At 41.9% G+C, this 22,525-nt stretch overlaps 1 protein-coding gene across 5 annotated transcripts in view; it reads right to left on the bottom strand.

Moving 5' to 3' along the window:
- Positions 1-22,525, bottom strand: part of TSC22D2 (TSC22 domain family member 2) — a 140,186-nt gene that overhangs the window by 4,780 nt on the left and 112,881 nt on the right. For 2 of the 5 annotated variants that reach the window (XR_004540622.1, XM_033958176.1), the window contains one exon: positions 14,241-14,292. Coding sequence is in view for 1 of the 5 variants with exons in the window: in XM_033958176.1 (XP_033814067.1) it covers positions 14,241-14,292 (52 nt within the window). In the remaining 4 variants the exon portion in view is untranslated. Of the gene's footprint in view, positions 1-14,239; positions 14,293-22,525 lie in introns of those variants that run through there. The other 3 variants (XR_004540620.1, XR_004540623.1, XM_033958177.1) reach the window with 2 other exon arrangements.

Genomic DNA, 22,525 nt, shown 5'->3' with positions numbered 1-22,525 from the left:
TATCAGCTCTGAGTGCGTTGGCCCCGGCCCACTCTGGCCCACACATAGCTACACCACAATCAGCAATAGCTAATCCACCCACTATAATCTGTGTAGCTGAAGAACACTTTTCTGTGACAAATACATTTAAAAAATGTGCAGCCGAAGAGCAGCAATTTCTGTATCATTGGGAGAATAAAATGAGGCAAGTCCAAGTTATTTGCAGGACATAAAAGGGAAAGTGGCATGTAGGATTTTTTTGAATACTGTGAAAATACAAAGAAAAGCATGTGCCTAAAAAACAGTTATTTACCGTAACAGGTGCTATCCAGGGACAGCAGGCAGATATTCTCACATGTCGGCGACGTCATTCACAGAGCTCTGCTACAGACACTTTAAAAATGCATCGCCACTTTAATATTTTTAGAAAGTTTGTGACTGCCCGTATCGCGCATGTACATTCCCGCCCAATGTAGGCTTGCGGTACCTCAGTTCCGTAAGCAAGCTAAGAAGCCAACCAGGGGAAGTGGGTGGATTGTGAGAATATCTGCCAACTGTCCCTGGATAACACCTGTTACGATAAGTAACTGTGCTTTATCCCAGGACAGGCAGGCAGCATATTCTCACATGTGGGACTCCCTAGCTTACTAGAATGGGATGGAGGGAGTGCTGGCCATTAAGAAAACAAATTTTGTAATACTGCTTGGCCGAAGTGACCATCCTGTCTGGAAAAAGATTTCAGGCAGTAGTGAGATGTGAAAGTATGAACTGAGGACCAAGTAGCAGCTTTACAGATTTCAACAATAGGAGTGGAACGAAGGAAAGCAACTGAAGCCGCCATAGCTTGGACTTTATGCCCTGTGACATGACTCCCCAGTGGCAACCCAGCCTGAGCATAACAGAAGGTGATACAAGCTGCCAACCAGTTGGAAATAGTTCTCTTGGATACCGGTTGGCCCAAATTATTAGGGTTAAGAGAAACAATTGAGGAAACATTCTGTGAGATTGAGTCCTTTGCAAATAGTAAGCCAAAGCTCGTTTGCAGTCCATGTATGGAGAGCCATTTCTCCAGGATGAGAGTGAGGCTTGGGAAAGAATACTGGTAGTATAATAGATTGATTGAGATGAAATTCAGTGACTACTTTTGGAAATAACTTTGGATGTGTATGGAGTACTACTTTGTCATGGTAGAAGACTGAAAGGTGGGTCTGCCACCAACACTTGGAGCTCGCTCACTCGAAGAGCAGACGTAAGAGAAATAACAAAAACCACTTTCCAAGTGATATATTTAAGATGAGCCAAAGACATTTGTTCAAAAGAAGGCTTCATGAGTTCAGAGAGAACCACTTTCAGATCCCAAACCACTGGAGGTGGTTTGTGAGGTAGTTTGACATTGATAAATCTGGCTATGAGAGGATGAGCAGTGAGAGGTTTACCCTCAACTGGTCTGTGAAAAACATTAATAGCACTGAGATGAACTCTAATAGAAGTGACCTTAAGGCCCGAGTTGGATAAATGTAGATAATCCAGTACCGAAGGTGGATGGAGCATCAGGATGATGAAGAGTACACCAAGTGGAAAACAGTGTCCATATTCGTTGGTAGCATTGCTGTGTGAACAGTTTTCTTGATGCTTTCAAGATCAGTCTGACAGAATCGGAAAGATGACTGTCAGCCGATGTCATCTCTAAAGGTACCAGGCTGTCAGGTGTAAGATTGGGATGCAGAAGAGATCCTTGACTCTGCGTGAGAAGAGATGAAAAAATCTGAAGTGGGATTGGTTCCTTGATGCTGAGATGAAGTAGAAAGGAGAATCAGGGTTGCCTGGGCCACCAAGGAGCTATGAGGATCATGGTGGCTGACTCTTGTCTGAGTTTGACAAGCGTCTTGAGAATGGGAGAAAACGCATAGAGGAACTTGTGCGTCCAATCCAGAAGAAAAGGCATCTGCCTCTAGATGCTGAGGAGAGTACAGTCAGGAGCAAAATTGAGGCACCATGTGATTGAGAGGAGATGCAAACAGGTCTATCTGAGGAGTCCCCCCCCCAGGGAGAGAATATTTGATGTAAAACTATAGAGTTGAGCATCCACTCGTGAGACCGGAGGAACCTGCTGAGCTTGTCTGCAAGAGTGTTCTTTTCTTCTTGAATGTAAATTGCTTTGAGAAATACATTGCAAGCAATTGCCCAGGGCCAAATCTTCTAGGCCTCCTGACAGAGAATAAGAGAACCTGTTTCTCCTTGCTTGTTTATGTAATACATTGCTACCTGATTGTAACCAATCATTTCCTCCTGATAGGCACAATGTGCTGCAAAAAGTCTTGAGAGCATTGCATATGGCTCTGAGCTCCAAGAGATTGATGTGGAGCTGTTGTTCCTGAGGAGATCAGTGACCCTGGGTACGAAGACCATCCAGATGAGCTCCCCAAGTGTAGTTGGATGAGTCTGTGGTCAGAATTTTCTGATGTGAAGGAGTTATGAAACAACCACCCTCTGGAGAGATTTGAAGAATTCATCCACCACTGTAGCAATTGACAAAAAGAAGATGTAAGTGTAATCTGGTGAGGCAATGGGTCGAAAGCTTGCGATCATTGGGATGCAAGAGACCATTGAGGAGTCCTGAGATGCAGTCTCGCAAAAGGAGTAACGTGAACCGTGGAGCCATGTGGCCCAGTAGCACCATCTGTCTGGCCGAGATTGATGGGAGGTGAGAAACCCGAGTGCAAAGGTGAATCAAATTGTCTGGTCTTTGCTGAGGGACAAACGCTCTGAGATGAACGATGTCAAGCAGAGCTCCTATGAACTGCAGAGTCTGAAAGGGTTGAAGTTGAGATTTGGGAAAATTGACTTTGAACCACAACTGCTGAAGCAAGAGAATTGTGGATTGTGTGGCTGCAAACACCCCTTGAGACGTGGCGTCTTATCAAACAATTGTCAAGATAAGGAAACACTTGAAGACCTTGGGCTCGTAACGCTGCTGCTGCTACTACTACCCAAATGTACTCAGTTCATTATTTGGCTAAACTTCATCTGGGACTTTTCAAATATTCATAGATCATCAAATCTTCCTAGCATATCAGAATATATTCATAATACTATCTTATAAACCACTGAATATGTTTCTAAAGTGTGTAGAATCCTCAAAGGGCTCACTTTCCTTTATTTAGAGTTCATAGAAGGATAATATGAGCCAATATCTTCAATGGATCCTTTTTTTTTTGTATATTTTTTAAATAAACTTTTTCTTCCTATACATAAAGTGCAAACTTAGCAGTAATAAATAGAAAATGCTTAAAAACTTTTTTTTTTTTTTAATTATATTTTTATTATTTTCAACTTAAATTTCAAGTATTATAAATGCTTAAAAACTTACCTTATTCTTAAAGTGCATTATAGGAGTGCCTCCACCGACATCCCATATTTCAAAATTTTCATCAGGGTCAAGGCTCCCGCCCATTAGCAGGAAGTTCTCATGTCACGCTCTAGTGAATTTCATTCAGAGTGATGAATACTTGGTGAATACACTGGGAGAGGATGCAAGGTCGAAAGGTAGGACTGCGCCACTTGAAACCTGAGATTCTTTCTGTAGGCTGGATGAACTAGAATGTGAGTGCAGGTTTCTTTTAGATTCAGAGAGCATAGCCAGTCGTTCTGATCTAAGAGGGGATATAGGGTTGCTAAAGACAACATGCGAAACTTACCACCAGAAATTTGTTCAGGCCCCTGAGGTCTAAAATTGGATGTAGACCTCCTGTCTTCTTTGGGATAAGAAAATACCAGAAGTAAAAATCCCAATTCCTCTGAGCAGGTGGAACTTTTTCTATCGCATTCAGAAAAAGTAAAGTCTATCTCCCGAAGAAGGAAGGACGACTTGTCGATGGTTGAAAGAGGACTCTCTTGGAGGATGATCTGGAGGTAAAGTATCAAAATGAAGAGAGTATCCCTCTTGAAAGACTTTTAGAACCCAGGGGTCTGTTATTAATTCCCAGTGTGGATATTAAAACTTGAGTCGGCCTCCAATTGGCTGGGGAAGAGGCTGAGAAAGAGAAACAGCAGCTATGCTCTCCATGAGCCCGTCAAAAAGACTGAGTAGGTTTCTGAGAAGCTGCTGGTTGAAACTTTTGTGGAAACTGTTGCTTTTGCTTCTGCTGAGGCATACGAGGTGAAGCAGGTTTTGTTGAGTAAGGTCTCTGATAAGAAGAAAGCAGCTTGAAAGGTCTAGAGGTGGAAGAAGGTTTAGACTTGGTTTTAACCAAAGTATCCCAATGTTTTTCATGGTCCGTGAGTTTTTGTGTAGCATTTTCAATAAAGTCACCAAAAAACTCATCTCCCAAACAGGGAATATTAGCCAATCTGTCTTGAAGATTGATGTCCATATCTGAGACTCTCAGCAATGCCAGACGTGTCATCGCCACTGACATAGCTGAAGCTATAGATGATAATTCAAAAGCATCATAAGCAGATCTAGCAAAAACGGTAGCTGAACGAGACTTGGGGGTAATCGTCAGTGAGGACACGAAGTCTGCCAATCAAGTGGAGCAGGCTTCGTCCAAGGCAAGACAAATCATGGGCTGCATACGAAGGGGTTTCGTCAGTCGTAAGGCGGAAGTCATTATGCCATTGTATAGATCCATGGTGAGGCCCCACCTGGAATACTGTGTGCAATTCTGGAGGCCGCATTATCGCAAGGATGTGCTGAGACTGGAGTCGGTGCAAAGAATGGCCACCCGGATGGTCTCGGGACTCAAGGATCTACCATACGAAAAACGGCTTGACAAATTACAGCTATACTCGCTCGAGGAGCGCAGAGAGAGGGGGGACATGATCGAGACGTTCAAGTATCTTACGGGCCGCATCGAGGCGGAGGAAGATATCTTCTTTTTCAAGGGTCCCATGACAACAAGAGGGCATCCGTTGAAAATCAGGGGCGGGAAACTACGAGGTGACACCAGGAAATTCTTTTTCACTGAAAGAGTGGTTGATCGCTGGAATAGTCTTCCACTACAGGTGATTGAGGCCAGCAGCGTGCCTGATTTTAAGGCCAAATGGGATCGGCACATGGGATCTATTCACAGGGCAAAGGTAGGGGAGGGACATTAAGGTGGGCAGACTAGATGGGCCGTGGGCCCTTAAATGCCGTCTATTTCTATGTCTATGTCTATATCTAGCTATATATCATCTAGCAAGAAAGAGCGTATAGAATATATATTGTGAAATTCCTGTAGATGTTGATTGAATATATTTATCAAAAGAAGGTAATTTTTTAACAAGGTACTTTACATAGTAGGAGATATAAAAATTCTAATTAAGGACCCTGTTTGCCAACATGGAATTCTTATAAAGGCGACATCCAAATTTGTCCATAGTGCGCCCTTCACGTCCTGGTGGGACTGAGGCGTAGATCTGTGATGGAAATGTTTTTTTCAGAGTTGACTCCACAACCAAGTGTTGTGTTGAAGTTGTGGCTTATCAAAACCTGGAGAAGACAATTTTATACACAGAATCAAGTTTTCTGGGAGCAACTGTAATGGTCAAAGACATTTCCCCAATTCTTGTGAAGAATGTCTTTGAGAATACCATGCAATGGTAGTTTGAGAAGTTCCTTAGGAGGCTCATCTTAATCTAGAGCCTCTAGATATTCAGCGCTGTAGGCAGAATCAGCTTCAAGTTTGACAGGCAAGTCTTTGCCTAACTGTCTTATCAATTTTGTAAAAGAGATCCTTTCAGCAGGGGATCTTGTTTTAGGCGGGGATTTCTGAGGAGACTTGTCTGAAAGAGTATCATAAGCCTCAGTTGGAGAAACAGAAAAGTCCCTATCCGATTCAGACTAAGACAGAGTCATAAATAGGCTTTGGTGAAGGTATGTATCAAGGGGAATCGATGCTTTCGACAACTCTGGTACTGATCTGATTGGGACGAATGACATGAAGCCCTCTTCCATTAAGAAGTATGTGATGAAGACTGGTGCTTTCTGGACTTCGAATATCAAGGTGACAAACAGAAGAGTTGATGTCTCAATGACCTCCGATGAGATGATCAATGTTGAGGCGTTAAGTATCGAGAATAAGGAATATCCCTGTCGATGTTGCACTGGGGAACCATTTGCGGTACCACAGGACCTGGTGGCCATATGCTCAGGCTGGACAGGTACCGAGAGAGTCAATGTTGGTACATGTAGTTTGAATATATCACCCAGCTCCCTTTTGAAAAACTCAGTGAGCTTTTCATGGAAAGAAAGCACCAGTACCTGTGGCTTGTCTGCCGGTATCAACGGTGCTGCAGCTTGCCTCAGAAAGGATGACCCTAAATGCACATCTCAAAGGAGAGGCAAGCCGCAAGAGAGAGTATCACTGCTTGGTCGCATCAAGAGACTTGATGCAAGAATGACCTACGACACTGTTTGAGAAGCTGGTGGCTTCTGAGCTGGCTTACCAGATGATGCAAGGTCTTCCGATATCGATGCCTTCAATGTCAATGGTTATGAAGTCTTATCGGTGTCCATGCCGGTCCCACAACAGTTTCTCCTGTTGAAGTTTAAGGCTTTTAACTGAACACTTCTGCAGGGTAGAACACTGAGTACAGGATTCCACCCAAGGCACTGTAAGCACCAACTATGTGGGTCGGTGATAGAAATTGGACTTTCGCACCTGTAGTACTTTTTGAAGCCCATTAACGGTCTGGACAAGAATGGAAAGACCACGTCAGCCAAATTAAGCTCAATGGATGAAGAAAAAACCCCAGACCTTCACGGGCAAAGCCCATGAGAGAAAAAGAAAAAATATTTCTCTCCCCTTTCCTTTTTTTTAGAAAGGAGAAAATATGAACAATAAAATTTTAAAACTACAAAAACTAAATAAAAAATTCACAAAGCGGGAAGGCAAGCACAAAATTGGAACAGAGTTAAAAGAAACACAACTTCTTTGCTCCAAAACTAAGAACTGAGGTACTGCGAGCCTACATCAGGTGGGAAGATGCTCGTGCGGTTCAGGCAATTGTGAACTTTCTAAAAATTTTAAAAGTGGTGATGCACTTTTAAAGTGTCCGTACCAGGGCTCCGTGGATGATGTCACCCACATGTGAGAATTTGCTGCCTGCTTGTCTGGGATAATCAGGCTTTCAAGCAACAGCAACCCTAACAAACAACCCTAACCAATCTTAGAAAACATGTGAAGCATTTCCATAAAACAGAAGCTGAAATCTTACAATCTCAGGAGTCAGCAAGGTAAAAACTTAAGCTGGACTACAGTTTAATGCTAAGGATTGCCTGTATAGGTTTCAAGGTTTCTGGAAAAGCACTAAATTATTTGCTACGATATTCTAAAGCCTGTTCTTGTTTTATTTTTTTCTTTATTTGCTGGCTTTGTTGCTTGGAAATGGACATTGTGCTGTTGGTTTGGCTTTTCACCAAGAAAAGCACTAAGCCATGTTTTACATGGGGGGACGACTAAGTGTGATATTTTGAGGGCTGTCCTTGATTTGTTTGCAATTGTGTCTGTTTTGCTCACAAAAAAAGTGAAATTTGCTGTGATTTTGTGAACCGAATAAGAGCTAAAATTTACAGCATTGACAGAATTGGAATAAAACAAGAATATTCCATGTTTTAACACAGGAAAAAAAAGAACTAAAATTATTTTCCAGATGAATATCTCTGTTCCCTACTATCTTTCATTATGACACTACCCAGGTTACTGCAAGGTCTTCTTGGTCTTTTGGATCCTGAAACTAACTGGGAGCCAGTGCTGTTCAAATAATGGTGTAAATTTTTTTTCCCCTAAATTTTTTTTTTAGCATTGTACAAGAGCTCCACCGCTGTTTTCTGGACAAGATTGTAGTTATTAGCCATATGTTGGAAGTTGAATAGGTTTCAGATGTAGATGATCAAATGATTATGATAAAGAATTCAGATGCTCAGAGATTTACCAATCTACCATTTCTTAGCATCAGCTCCATCATTCTGCCCAGTTTGGTGTTATCCTTTCCTACCAGCAGGTGGAAGTAGAGAAAACTAAATTCTACCGGTGGTGCTCCTTGGAACTGTCAGTATTTTTCTCCACCTTCAGCAGCTCCTAGCTCCCCACTCTGCTGGTTACAGTTACACAGCAAAGTTGAATCTAACAACCACTCCCAGGTCACAGTCTTGGGATTGTACCTGGTTGAGTGTGGAGCTTGGCTCTGCAGTCCCCCTGTCACACTTCTTAGCACTACCAAGTGAGGCTTTAGTTAGGTCACACAGGATCTTGTTCAAGAGGTGTGGGTTCCCATCTCCCACCTTTTCCCCACACATCCCATTTGAGTATAGATCTCCCAGACTTCCTTGCAGCCTATTCTCCCTTGAAAAGAGGAGATTGAGAGGGGACATGATCGAAACATTCAAGATAATGAAGGGATTAGATTCAGTAGATAAAGACAGATTGTTCGCCCTCTCCAAGGCAGAAAGGACGAGAGGGCACTCTCTAAAGTTAAAAGGGGATAGATTCCGTACTAACGTAAGGAAGTTCTTCTTCACCCAGAGAGTGGTGGAGAGCTGGAATGCTCTTCCAGAGGCTGTTATAAGGGAAAACACCCTCCAGGGATTCAAGACAAGGTTGGACAAGTTCTTGCTGAACCAGAACGAGCGCAGGTAGGATTGGTCTCGGTTAGGGCACAGGTCTTTGACCTGGGGGCCGCCGCATGAGCGGACTGCTGGGTGCGATGGACCGCTGGTCTGACCCAGCAGCGGCAATTCTTATGTTCTTATGTTCCATCCACCCTCTCTCTCTCCACTTCCCTTCAGTATCTGCTTCCCTCTCTCTCCCCTCTCCCACCCTCCATTTCCCTTCAGCGCCACTCAACCTCTTCCCCTCACCTTCACAGGTGCTCTTCAGTTTTCTCTTTCTGAGGTGTCTGGACGCAGCAACGCTCTCACCAAGTTCCGTGTGACTGCCTTAAAGTTTCTCCTCTGACATACTTCCTGTTTCCACCTGGGCGGTTTGCATCAGAGAAGAAGCTTTGGGGCAGTCGCGCAGGACTTGGTGAGAACGTTGCCATGGTGACAAAAAGTTGAAGCGTCAAAAAGTTGAAGAATCAAAACAAAAGCGACAGTACTGCCATCAGTGGCCACTGGATTCATCAATTGCTCAAGGGGGTAGTGGCTGGTCCTCAACGCCCCCTCAAAATGACTTGGACATAAAATGCCCCCCTTAGAATTCTCAGCGTCCACCGTTGGTAACCACTGCTCTAGAGAAACATTGAAAAGGTCCACCAGAACTTCCTTCAGCACTCTCGGATGTACACCATCTGGCCCCATCACTTTGTCTACCTTTAATTTAGCTAGCTCCTCACAAACACAGCCCTCTGAAAATCGATCAGGGTCTACCACTACTCTGTTCCTATTTGCATGTGTCTTCTGCGGTCCTGCTCCTGGTGCTCCAGCGGTATTTTGGCACCAGGAGCTTGTCTAGTTGGTCAAGCAGGCTCTGCAGGTGTACAGAGTCCTCTCATTCCAGAGAGGGTGGAGGCAAAGAACTAGCAGAATGCCTATTTTGGGGTCAAGAGACAGATCTGATTTGAGGGTCCTAGAAGGGATGGTACCCTCAGAGGCGCTGGAGGACTCAGAGGTCCTTTCGGACACTCAGTCTACCGCAAATTCGTATTCAGAGTCCCATTCCTCAGGAGGCTGAGCAGCAGTCAAATGTGAACCGTCTCTTTCATACAGAGAAATAGTCTTGTTTCATTGATGAGGTGACAAGAATCTTTCTAGTCTATGGCTATGGACCCCATGTAGGGGTATCCACTGCTTGTGAAGTCTTCAAAGCATTTTCTCCTCCACATGGTGGGCACCAGGGTACTCAATCACCTTTAGACTTTAGCTCAAGGAGATCAAGAAGTACTATATGCTCCCTAAGGTGGATACACTAGCAACGGCAGTGAAAAACAACTGGCATTTCTATCCAGGGGTGGGGGGCTCAACCCTCAAGAATTTCATAACATAGCAGCAACTCTGCCTAGCATTCTTAGTGGGGCCATCCAGCATTCAGACTGCCATCTATAGTGGTTATGTGGCTAGAGCTGTGATGTGTTGGCTATAGCAGCTTCTGGAGACTGGTCACCACGGATGCGGTCTTTGTCTGGTCAAATGGCCCTGAGTTCCAGATAAAACTATGCCGGCTAGCCAACAGATAACCAAAAAGGGATTGGCCTGTCAGTTACAGACCGAAGTCTATGAATTCTAAAGAAGGCAGAGCTTTAAAATCACTCCAAGAATTAAATTACCCGAAAAGGGGACAAAATTATATTGAATTAAAATAAAATGGGGAGAGCAGAACACACACAACTGCATCCATGTGTTGCAAAACGAAAAAACTGTAGATGGTGCTAAACTGATCAGTGAAGTACTATAGAGGCAGAGTGAAAAATCTGGAGTGGATTCCTTCTGCAACAATGCAACTAAAGAGAAATAATTCTACTGTCTTCTAGAATCTCACACCTAGCTCTGGAAGTTTAAATTATCAATCACATACCTGTTTCATATGCACTATGAACCACATCAAGACTGCAGCAGACAAAGTGGGTTACCAAACCCAGATCAATACACATACTATGGGCTTCTTTTATAAAGGTGCGTTATGGCCTTAATGCGCGGAATTGCGCGCACTAGCCGCTACTGCCTCCTCTTGAGCAGGTGGTAGTTTTTCAATTAGCACACATTATAGCGCACCCTAATCCGGTGCGTGTGCTAAAAACGCTAGAACACCTTTGTAAAAGGAACCCCTATCAAAAACAAACCTGCTCTTTTAAATTCCAAATATTTCTATACTTGATGTTACCACTGATTGTTAATTGAACTTGATTTGAGATTCCCCAAATTAATTATAACTAAATTGCACTCCATTCTATTTCTTATTCATTCTATTGTCATCAACAGAACATCAGAGATTTATAAAGCAGTGAGTAAAGCTACAGCCTCAGCACCCTGGGGTTGTAGGTTCAAACCCACGCTGCTCCTTGTGACCCTGGGCAAGTCACTTAATCCCCCCATTGCCCCAGGTACATTAGGTAAATTGTGAGCCCGCTGGGACAGATAGGGAAAACTGCTTGAGTACCTGAATAAATGAATGTAAACCGTTCTGAGCTCCCCTGGGAGAACGGTATAGAAAATTGAATAAATAAAAAAACAAAACAAAACTATATTTTTTGAACTGGAAATGAAAGGCTGTGATAAACCACTTGCATTTGGGATACAGGGGTGTTCTATGGACATTGGGTGTATGTACGTATGAGTAGTAATAATGATTGTAATATGTTAATTATAAATATTAAATTTTCACCATTTGAAATTTTATGAATTTATTGTAGATTATTATTGATACTTAGACTTTTTTAAAATGAATTCTAGAATTTGGAGGCTGTATATTTATGTAATACTCTAATTGGTTTTTATTGGAGTACCTAAAATAAGATAACATTTTTTTTTAATGCTGAGTGCCAATTTGTTGAGCCTGTCATTAGTACAATATACAGATTTCATTAAACATTTTTCTTTAGTCTCTGTACTAGAACTGGGTTTAGCTGCAACATATGCTTGTTTATTCTGTCCAATGTCATCCAACAAATGCTTAAATATAGTTTGGCAATGTTATGCTAGCTCTATGTCTATATTTTAAACTATCAGCATAAGTAGGATGTTGTGTTTTATTTTTGTTTTTTATTAACTGAAAAAATTGTAATTTGAAATTGAACAAAGCTCTAAGAATGGTAGCTCCTCCAGGAGTTGGAAATTTATGTTTATAATCAGCACTTCAAACTTTCTAACCCAAAGGTTTGTTAGAAAGAAATATATAATAGCGACACAGGAGGAAAGCGATGGGGCCCAAAGACGCCACAGATGGAGGTGGTAGAACTAAAAATAAATGCATCTTACCACAAGGTTTAATCTGTTATTTGTTTGAGAGTATTTACTTGACCTACAGTGTTATTACCCTCCGAAGGACTACATGGGACTGTGCTTTAGAGGAGTTGTCTTCTTGTTTTATGCCTGTTGCTCTATACGTCTCCCCTCATTTGTATATGTATACAATATAGCAGTTCAACATGTTTGTTAATCTGCACTATTATGTATACACAGATGTATGTTACTCATATGTGGTTGTTGTACTTATGATACATTTCAATAAACAGTTTCAAAAGAAGAAATTATATATAAAGTGGTTAAGAATGCTCACCTATCTCACTAGAGTGAAATAACCCTCCCAATGTTTGTATAAACTTAATACTACTACTACCATTTATTTGGCACTGGAGAAAAACAGGGGAAAAGACAAGTTTGAAATTGGGATAGATTGGACAGGGGCGGGGTTTCCAGAAAAACAAATTCTCCTCCCACCTCCTAGAAAATAGCCCAATGTGTATTTATGGGAAGTGACATGGGGGAAGCCACTGCTTGCCCTGTATTGGTAGCATGGACCATTGGTCTGACCCAGTAAGGCTATTCTTATGTTCTTATGCTGCTGCATAAAAAATACTGGAACAGTAGTGAGGGAATTGCTTCTTTCAAACTGTCTCTCCCCTTTCCTCTACACCATCTTACATGTACAGATGCATCGAGGAGTTAGAAATAATTCCATAAGATATGCTCTACAATTTTTCTCTCTCCCTCAGCCTTACACTGCTAGGGCTGGCTCTTAGAAAACAAAACACATCTGAATCACTGTTGTGAAGCTGAGCAACTGCCAATCTAGCTTTTGCTCTTTTTTTTTAATGGTTGCTATATAAGGTAATACCTAAAGATCAATATTTGAATGAATTTATACATTTATAGTGGTATAATGTATAAGCCTCATATGTTTGGATTTTTCAATGACATTATCCATATAGGGGGTGGTTCTATAACTGCCTGGATTATAGGTACGTAAGTGTGCTTGACTGGCGCTTAACATCCTTTGTAGAGATACTAGTGTACCCAGGTATATAACAAAAATCTTATACACGAATACAGAATGTCCGGTGCAGTACTCAGAGAGACTCCCCAGGAAAGAGACTTGGGAGTACTGGTTGGCAAGTCAATTAAGTCGTCTGTGCAATGCACGGCAGCAGCAAAAGGGCAAACAGAATGCTAGGAATGATTAAGAAGGAGATCACAAACAGATTGGAGAAGGTTATTATGCCGCTTTACCGGGCATGATACGCCCCCACCTGGAATACTGCGTCCAGCACTGGTTGCCACACATGAAGAACACAATACTACTTGAAAGTGCCCAGAGAAGAACGACAAATGCTTAAGGGGCTGGAGGAGTTGCCGTACAGTGAAAGATTAGAGAAACTGGGCCTCTTCTCCCTTGAAAAGAGGAGACAGAGGGGACATGATCGAAACATTCAAGATAATGAAGAGAATAGACTTAGTAGATAAATACAGATTGTTCACCTTCTCCAAGGTAAAGAGAACGAGAGGGCACTGTCTAAAGTTAAAAGGGGATAGATTCCATACAAACGTAAGGAATTTCTTCTTCACCCAGAGTGTGATAGAAAACTGAAATGCTCTTCTGGAGGCTGTTATAGGGGAAAACACCCTCCAGGGATTCAAGACAAAGTTAGACAAGTTCCTGCTGAACTAGAATGTACACAGATAAGGCTAGACTCAGGGCACTGGTCTTTGACCTAAGGGCTGCCGCATGAGCGGATTGCTGGGCACGATGGACCACTGGTCTGACCCAGCAGCGGCAATTCTTATGCTCTTACATGCTTAAGCATATGAGCATACACTAGCCATAAAGCCAATGTAAATTCTCCTACCCCAACCATTCTCCATCCATCTGCAAGCTACATGCTATTGAAGATATGAATGGAGTTACACAATAAGACCATTTTTGGTCTAATGCAAGTACACATGCTTCTGGCCATCTAGTGGTAGAGAAGCACAGCAATACCTGTTGCCTTGGGACAACAGCACCCTGTGGTTAAACTGTAAAACCCAATCTTTTGAAATCTGTTGATGGAAATATCAAAAAGATGTTAGCACACTTGGTTTCATTTTATTATTCTTTGCAATCCAATGGAATGTTTAGGTACCACTCCATTTAAAAAATGTCTCCTCTGCCATCCAGGTCAGCTGCACCGACAAAAATGCATACAAGCACAAAGAAATACAAGAATGTGATGATGTAAGTGTAAAATAATCCACATATTTTATTCAAAATGCTGCCCCAAAACTTTTGAATTTCCCGAATAGCTTGTATGAATATTAAGAGATGTTTATTAGAAAACAACTTTAAAATATATTTAATACTTACCATTGCTTGCTCTATTTTGTTGTCAATGGCTACAACACTTGCACCAGATGCACTGTAGGAGAAAAAAAAAATAAAGTTTAAAAACTTTTCTTCTACTAGACTTGGAAGGATAGAAATTTTATACAGCCGTACTAGCAAAACATTTAGCCAATTAAAGAAGTAACACTTTCTTCACCCATATTTTATTTCTGAAGATGAGCACTGTTCAAGGTTATAAAACCTCTTCATTAACTCCAATTTTTTAAATACAGTATATGTACAATGTAATGCTGCCTTTTAGAGTCACACATTAAATACCTTATGTACCAATAAAGAAAATCCCTCTCTGTTCAGTTCATTTGACCAACAATATTGGATTACTTTGAATGTGAAGTTCGATCTGAATGCCTCAACTGGGTATTGTGATAATAAATTTTGTGTCTACCCAGATATTGGATCATTCCTTTCCCAAATTATGTTGTTTCTCACCAATATTATAAAATGCACTGGAACGTAGAATAGGAGGCAGACTTGTAAAAAAAACCAAAAACAAAACAACCAAGAACTGTACCAAAAACATGAACAGCTGAATACTGTGTTCCAAAAACTGGAAAAAATGTAAGATAAAACCTAGGAATAAGACCAAAAATAAAGACAACAGAATTCAGAAAACAGGCAAGCAGGTATAGAGAAATCCAGCTAGCATGGTTAGGAGAAACATACTGTATCTTTTCTGCAAATTAAAAATTCTAAATAGCAAATTTTATTTCTCCAAATGACTTCTACTCAAAAGCAAGAACTATGATGTAGTATGGAATTGTAGGAAGAAGTTTAGAGGAAACATGAAGAAATACTTTTGAGATCACTATGGCAACCAAAAACTGGCAGAATAAGACAAGTTTGGGACAAAAGCAGTGAAATAAACTAGGTAGGAGGATTAAATGTTTCTTCTACAATAAAAAAAGAGGTAACAAAAAAACTGGTAGCATTGCTACATCAAGTTTACATGGTGGCTGAGCGATGTTCATGGAATGGCCAGGGTTTTAGTGCTAATAAGCAGCAATGCGCCTAGCTTCCAGCCTGACAAGTTGATTTTGGGTAATTACCTGCTCAGATGTAACATGGGGAAGATTAAACTGTAGAAAAAGTTGTCCCTCCGAGTTATATCAGCTACCCTCATCAAATAGGGTATTATTATAAAACTGGACAAATTCTGCCAGTATATCTTCATTTCCTCCTCCCCCTCCACCCCCCATGATCACCCTACCCAGAGAGCCTTTAAGTTTAGTGGTCATTTGTCTGGCTATCTGCTGCTTTACCAGTAAGGTGAGGAGTTTTCCAGTCTTGTAGGTTGTACTTGTACAGCTGTATACTATGGATCACTCTTATCTAAGAAATCACTTATCTAATTCTCTTCCAGGCAGCTACGGTAGGTATTGTTGGCTGTGTTGTGCATTTTGACCGCATAGTAAACCTTAAGCTTTTTCAATTGCTGGGTTAATTCCAGAAGTTCTCATTTTCCCCAATCTCATAGCATAATTTTGCTATATAAGATCACTTTAGCTGCCTCCCAATAAACCCTTCGTGCTTATATCTTTAGGATCATTATTATCCAATAGTCTTGCAATTCTTTACACAAAAATTCCTTGAAGGGCTCTAAAAAGAAAGTGAAGTCCAACACACACTGCTAAGCTAATATCAAGATGCAAAGAACTGGATCTCAAGGGAAAGTCCTGGCATGGATAGTATCCTTTCTATCATAAAGACTAACAAGACTAGAATGGCAGGGGAACAAAAGCAATCCAATAGGGTCCTCCACATTAGAGAATGACACGGTGACAAAATTTGTCCCCGCAGATAACCGCAGGAAATAATCCCATGTCATTTTCTAGTGTCTATTTCAACCTCAGTCCTTCTACACCAGCATTCTTCAAAGCAAAGCTTGTGGGTCAGTGGTTGTGGCCATTCATACTCTGATTCTTCCCTCTCTCCTTAAAGAATGACATGAAGATGGTTTCCTGCGGTTATCCACGGGGACGGGAACGGTGATGAATTTTGTCACCCTGTCATTCTCTACTCCACATCCTGTGATGGCACTTCTGTAATACAGAAGGGAAGATACCATCTCACCTAAAGAGCCAAATTAACAAACTTATTCTCTTCTGTGATAGAAAGTGGCTGTTCTGGCCAGCAGGAAAGTCCTGCCAGCCACAAGACTAGAAGCAACATGGCTACTATACTCTGCTGCATTCATTCTCAACAGCGTGATCTCAGACAAGAACTGCCTATTAAAGATCAGTGCTATGGCTTTATCTCTGAAAATCTGTTTCAGTATTTTGGATATCTATGAAATGTTAAACATTAAAAAATGGGTACATTTTGGAGGTTTTTGACCCATGATTTGCTTAAGCCCAGAGGAGCTTTAACTTGTGAGTCCTAGAATTTGGGACAGTTGGAGTCCCTAGCTTGATACATCTAAGGTGTTTGCCTCATTTTTTGTAATAAAAACCAGATAGTGGCATTTGCTATATATAATTCACTGGTCTGTTTTGTTGTGAGATCACTAAACGTGAATTTTTCCCTTTGTTTTGTGTTAACTATGGTGTACCATAATGCAGCATGGTGTCCCTCCACTGCCCAGCACAACGCTGAAAAGCAGCCTGCTTTCCTCCCACCCCTATCCCCAGGGGTGGGAGAAGGAAAGGGATGAGGGAAGAGGCAGAAAGAGCAGACCAAGCACCATGACAAGAAAAAAGGAGGGGCAACACTACCTATTTATCACAGTGATCCCCTTCTTTGAGCAGGATCCCTAAACTAAGGGTTCATCACTACAGGACTGACTATAGACTCAGCTACTGGGGAGTCAGGCCCAAAATCGTTTCTACTGCAGGCAGAGAATATGGACAGAATTCAGGCATACACTAAAATTGTTCTCTGCCTCCATTTGCTGACTAGGGAGCACAACCTAGGATAAGGAACATATCTTAATTGTGGCATTATTTCTCATGTTTTTATTGTAAGTACAGCAGGCAGATTAGAAATGCTATCACTTTAAGAGGGAAAACCACTATATCAGCTCATTCCCTGCAAGCAAGCTCACCTTCTCCTCCCAAAGCACACAATGCTACAATGGACAGATCAAACAGTTAAACTGCTTAAGACCTTGGCTCCCTATCTTCTAATCTATTTAATGGACAATGTGACAATAAATGGTAAATATATTCTGCAGACAGACTCTAGAACCACCAATAAGATCAGGGTCTACTATAAAGAAAATGCATTCTCTTATACATGTTAAGGTTGGAAAAAGTTTTATACAATTTAAAATGTAACTAAACTCATAACTATACAAGTGGTAGTAGAATGGCTGTAGTCTTTTGCTATTCAAAATTATGGAATATGGAAAGGGGGACATAGCTTAGGCTTTCCTCCTACACATACTGAACAAGGCAAACTGAAATTCAAGTGCTTTGCACCAATGAATCCCTACTGACCAAGGTGGATTAAAAAAAAATTCAGTTTATTTAAATTGGATTTAAGATACTAGATTTTATTAAAAAAAAGACATATAAAGAAACTTTAAAGTTACTAAAAGATAATGGAATAGGGATTTAACTTGTAATAGGGGCTAAGGAAGATAATAGTGTTAACTTTCCCAACAACTCATGCTGGAAAACGACACTAAGGGGTCCTTTTATCAAGCTGTGGTAGGGGTTTAACGTGCATTAAACCACCTGCCACGCTAGCCGCTAACGCCTGCATTGAGCAGGCGTTACTTTTTTAGCCGGCCACGGGGGTTAGCGCGGCTTGATAAAAGGACCCCTAAGTATCTAGACAAATCCAGAAGCTGCAGGTGACTGCCCATTAGACAGTTGTTAAGCTGGCATCATGTTACTGTAATTTGAAATTTTAAGTTGCTATGTTGGTGAATTTAGGTTTTTTAGGTGTGTAAAATATTGGGGTGTAGTAAGAGGATGAAGGGGGGGAGAAAGCATTCTTGGGATAAGATGGAGTTTGGAGTAGGTCCTGTTTAAGCTTTATCCCTTGGGAAGAATCGCTTTACTTCAATCCTCTTATGAGTGCACAATGGAACAGCAGGGATTGTTTTGGTTATGCCCCTAACACCTTTGGGAGGTAAGGAAATTAAACAAGATTTTTTTTTTCCCCTTCAATTTTGAAAAAGAAATCTCTCTTAAAGTGAGGTTAATTATTATTTTTTTAAAAATATTGCTTGCTATGAGCTTTTTGTAAGCTGCTCCAAGTTGAAGAGAAGTGGGTGAGTCATGTAACCTTTTATTTTTGGGGGGGAAAGGCACGAGGGCAACCCTAAATAACTAGATCCTAACAGGCCATAGACAGTATTCAGGATTACTCCTAGAGACCCCTTTGTAGATCAGTAGACTGCTTTAAAAGATGGAACACTTATTTTCCAGAAAGTAATGGTATATGGATTTATTCAATTTTCTATACCGTTCTCCCAAGGGAGCTCAGAATGGTTTACATGAATTTATTCAGGTACTCAAGTATTTTTCCCTGTCTGTCCTGGTGGGCTCACAATCTATCTAATGTACCTGGGGCAATGGGGGGGTTAAGTGACTTGCCCAGGGTCATAAGGAGCAGCGTGGGTTTGAACCCACAACCCCAGGGTGCTGAGGCTGTAGCTTTAACCACTGCGCCACACATTCCCCTATTTAAAAATATACTAAGGGCTCCCTTTACTAAAGTGTGTTAATGGATTTGCCACACCTTAGTCACATATCCCCTGGATTCCCAAACTTGTCCTGGGAGAACCACCAGTCAGGTTTTCAGGATATACACAGCAATTATTCATGAGAGATGCAAGCAAATTTCATGAATATTCACTGTGGATATCATGAAAACCTGACTAGTAGTGGGCTCCCCCAGGATAAGTTTGGTAAGCAAAGTAGATGAGTCCCAATGGACAGTGCAGTGGTTCCCAGATACAGTGGTACCTCGGTACTAGACTGCTTTGAAATTCGTCAAATTTGGTAGGCACATTTTGACAGAGAATTTGTGTCCTGGTACTCGACACAATCTAGAACTTGTCAGTGTTGTTTGACTCGTGACTCATTGGATAAATTTTTAGTGAAGGTAACAAAGACTATGGGCTCCTTTTATTAAGCCGCGCTAGCAGGGTTAACATGTGCGAATTTTCATTATGCACTAACCCCCCAGCGCTGGCCTAAAAATTACCGCCTGCCCAAAAGGAGGCGTAGCGGCTCACGTGGCCGGCGGTTTAGCGCATGGTATTACACGCGTTAACCTTCTAGCGCGCCTTTGTAAAAGGAGCCCTATATCAGAGTCTGTGGTGCAAGCTGAAAAAAGGCAGAAAAGAGAAAGAACACCTGATGTCCAAGTGCCCGATGTCCTATTGGAGGGGGACCTCTTCTTCCAAGCAACGCTCCTTTTAACCTCTCCTCCCACCATCCCATGGACTCTTCTCAAGAGGTAAAGTTTTTATTTTATTTAATCCAAGTACAGTACTATATTTATCATTACTTTATATGAAAAATAAACCTACAAATTAATAAACAGCCCTATCTTTTTACATATTGCCTTAAAAATATGCATGGTCTTTGGTTTGGGAACACATTAAATTTATTTCCATTATTCCTTATGAGAAAAATTTGTTTGTTACTCATCATGTTCGATACTTGTCACGGCTCCTGGAACCAATTAACGATGAGTAACCGAGGTACCACTGTACCAAGCATTTATCTGGTGGTTTTACACTCAGTTCTCCAAACTGCTTTAAAATATATTTTCCAGAAAGTAACGGTATCTGACTATTTAAAAATATACTTAGTGGAAAATCATGCTTAGCTTGAAGATTCTGGAACCGTGTAAAATTTCACCTAGCTGACAAAAAACCCCAACAACTCCAAAACAAATGAACAAGAAGAAGCCTGCACATTAAAAGCATATCACCTCCAAGATGATATAATATACATGGAGGAGCATAATCAAAACTGAGCTTAAGTCTGAGGCAAGTTTTGTAGACATACCCAACTACCTTGTCTGATCACAGCAGCTGAGCCTGTTTCGGGGATTCCTGGCAGCTCAGCTGATGGGGACTCCCCCTGCCAAGATCAGCTGAGTTGTAGAACCCTTTTGAGCCAATCAGAGCCTTCAGCCCCTCCCACTGCATCCCAAGATGCAGTGGGAGGGGGAAGCCCCATCATTTGCAGCATGCGGGCTTGTAGGCAGGAGGGAGTGGGCTACCCTCTTGCCGTTTTCTCAACCAAAGGTAAAGGGGGCCTGGAGATGTGGGAGAGGGCCCAGGAATGTTGGGGGATGTCAGGGGAAGGGGTATAGGGCTTTGCGGCTCAGATGATTCTGGCAGGGAATCCTCATCAGCTGAGCTGCCAGGAATCCCCCAAACCAGCTCAGCTGATGGGAATTCCTTCTGTCGTGATCAGCTGATGGGAAGCCTGTGGGGGTTGGGGGGGAGGGTTTGCTCTTTGGGTGGTGAGAGGGGGTCATGCCTTAAATTTTCCAGTGGTCTTCTTGTCAGTTTGGGCACCTTTGTGGAACTTAGATGCAACTCAAACAGGTCTAATTGCCGGTGTCTAAGTTCCCTCTAGGAAAGCTTAATTACAGTTACATCCTGGTTGAAGCCTGCCTGATTCCTGCCCATAACACACCTCCCAACACACCCTTTTGAGCTCTGGATGCACAGCAGCTTAGAAGTGTTGCTGCACGTCCAGAAAGTTGGTTTTGATTATTGGCACTTGGACATCCGTGCTATTAGGCAGAATTTTTTCTTCTTGGTTTTTCTTCCTCTACACGTAGGTGCGTCTGGTGCTGGGAAGCCCAAAGCCTGCAGCCTTCCTGGTACCTTTTTTAACTGGCGGTGGTCCAGCGCAGTCACCTACTGGATGGCTGCCTTTCTGTTGCAGAGCGGCGCCCAATTCAGGAGTGCGACCTTTGTGCTTCCTGCCTGGTCCCACGCTGCTCCGTGATTGGCTGAGGTCAGTTCTCAAAGAACTGACCTCAGCCAATCACAGAGTGGCACGGGACCAGGCAGGAAGCACAAAAGTCACACTCCTGCATTGTGCGCTGCTCTGCAACAGAAAGGCAGCCGTCCAGCAGGAGACCACGCTGGACCACTACCAGTTAAAAAAGGTACCGAGGGGGAGGAGATGTGTATTCGCTCCATAAGACACACCGACTTTTCCACCCCCTTTTTGGGGGTGGAAAAAGTGCATCTTATGGAGTGGAAAATATGGTAATTTTATTCATATTTTTCTAAGGGCCTCTTTTACAAAGCCGTTTAGTGTGGGCCACTGCGATACCTGTCCCAAAGTTCACAGGGATTTAAAGGGCTTCAGTACCATTATTGGTGCACAGAATGCTGCATGTTATTGTTAGATGCCATCAACTTGTGTTCGAATCCTACAGACTTGATGATTTGCAGTGCTAAAAAGAAATCCTCCAGCGGGTTGTTTTCAATGTGTCCAGCCATCTGATTGCAAGTTGCCCTCTTTGCCTGGTTCCTTTGATCTTCCCAAACATGATATCCTTCTCCAGTGGTCTCTTTCTGATGGTGTGAAGAAAATAGTTATTAACATCATCATTTGGGCTTCAAGTAACATAGCCAGTTTGATCTCTTCCAAAATCGATTTTAGTTCTTCTGGTGGTTCAAAGCAAGCCTAAAATCGTTCTCTAGCACCTTCTCTGTGTCTCGTTTCCATAGTGTTCAGCTTTCATATCTGTAACCGACTACTAAGAAAATGAGTTTGTGGACAAGTCTGATCTTCATTTGGAGTGTTACTTTCTTGCCTTTGAATACTTTTGTCGAAGGCCTTCATTGAAGAGCAACCAAGAGCTATTCTGCAGAGTATTTCCTCCCTGCTAGTTGCTTCTTTGTTTACAAAAGAGCCCAGGAGATAGAACAAAAGTTGAAAAGGATTTCAATCACCTTCAAGCTCAAGATTTTCATCATTTTCCATGTTCATGATCTTCATCTTGCTTATGTTCAGCTCTAATAGCATGTTATGACTTTCGGCTTTGACTTTTCTCAGTAGATATAGCATGTCTTCTTTGATATTGGTGATGAGTATTGTATCATCTGACTAGTGCAGGTTATTAATATTTCAGCCACCAACTTTGAAACAGACACCCTCTTCTTCCAAATTTGCTTTTCTGAAGATGGTTTCACTGTACAGGTTGAACAGATAAGGTGACGAGATGCATTCTTGCCTGACACCACATTTTATTGGAAGCCAGTGTTGCCGTGTTCCATTCTCACTTTGTTTTTTGTAAAGAGACCCTTAGATGTACTT

The sequence above is a fragment of the Geotrypetes seraphini genome, chromosome 9, assembly GCF_902459505.1.
Source record: "Geotrypetes seraphini chromosome 9, aGeoSer1.1, whole genome shotgun sequence".
NCBI lineage: Eukaryota > Metazoa > Chordata > Amphibia > Gymnophiona > Dermophiidae > Geotrypetes > Geotrypetes seraphini.
Note: the sequence above shows the minus strand (reverse complement) of the source record. Positions and strands in the feature narration are given on the sequence as shown.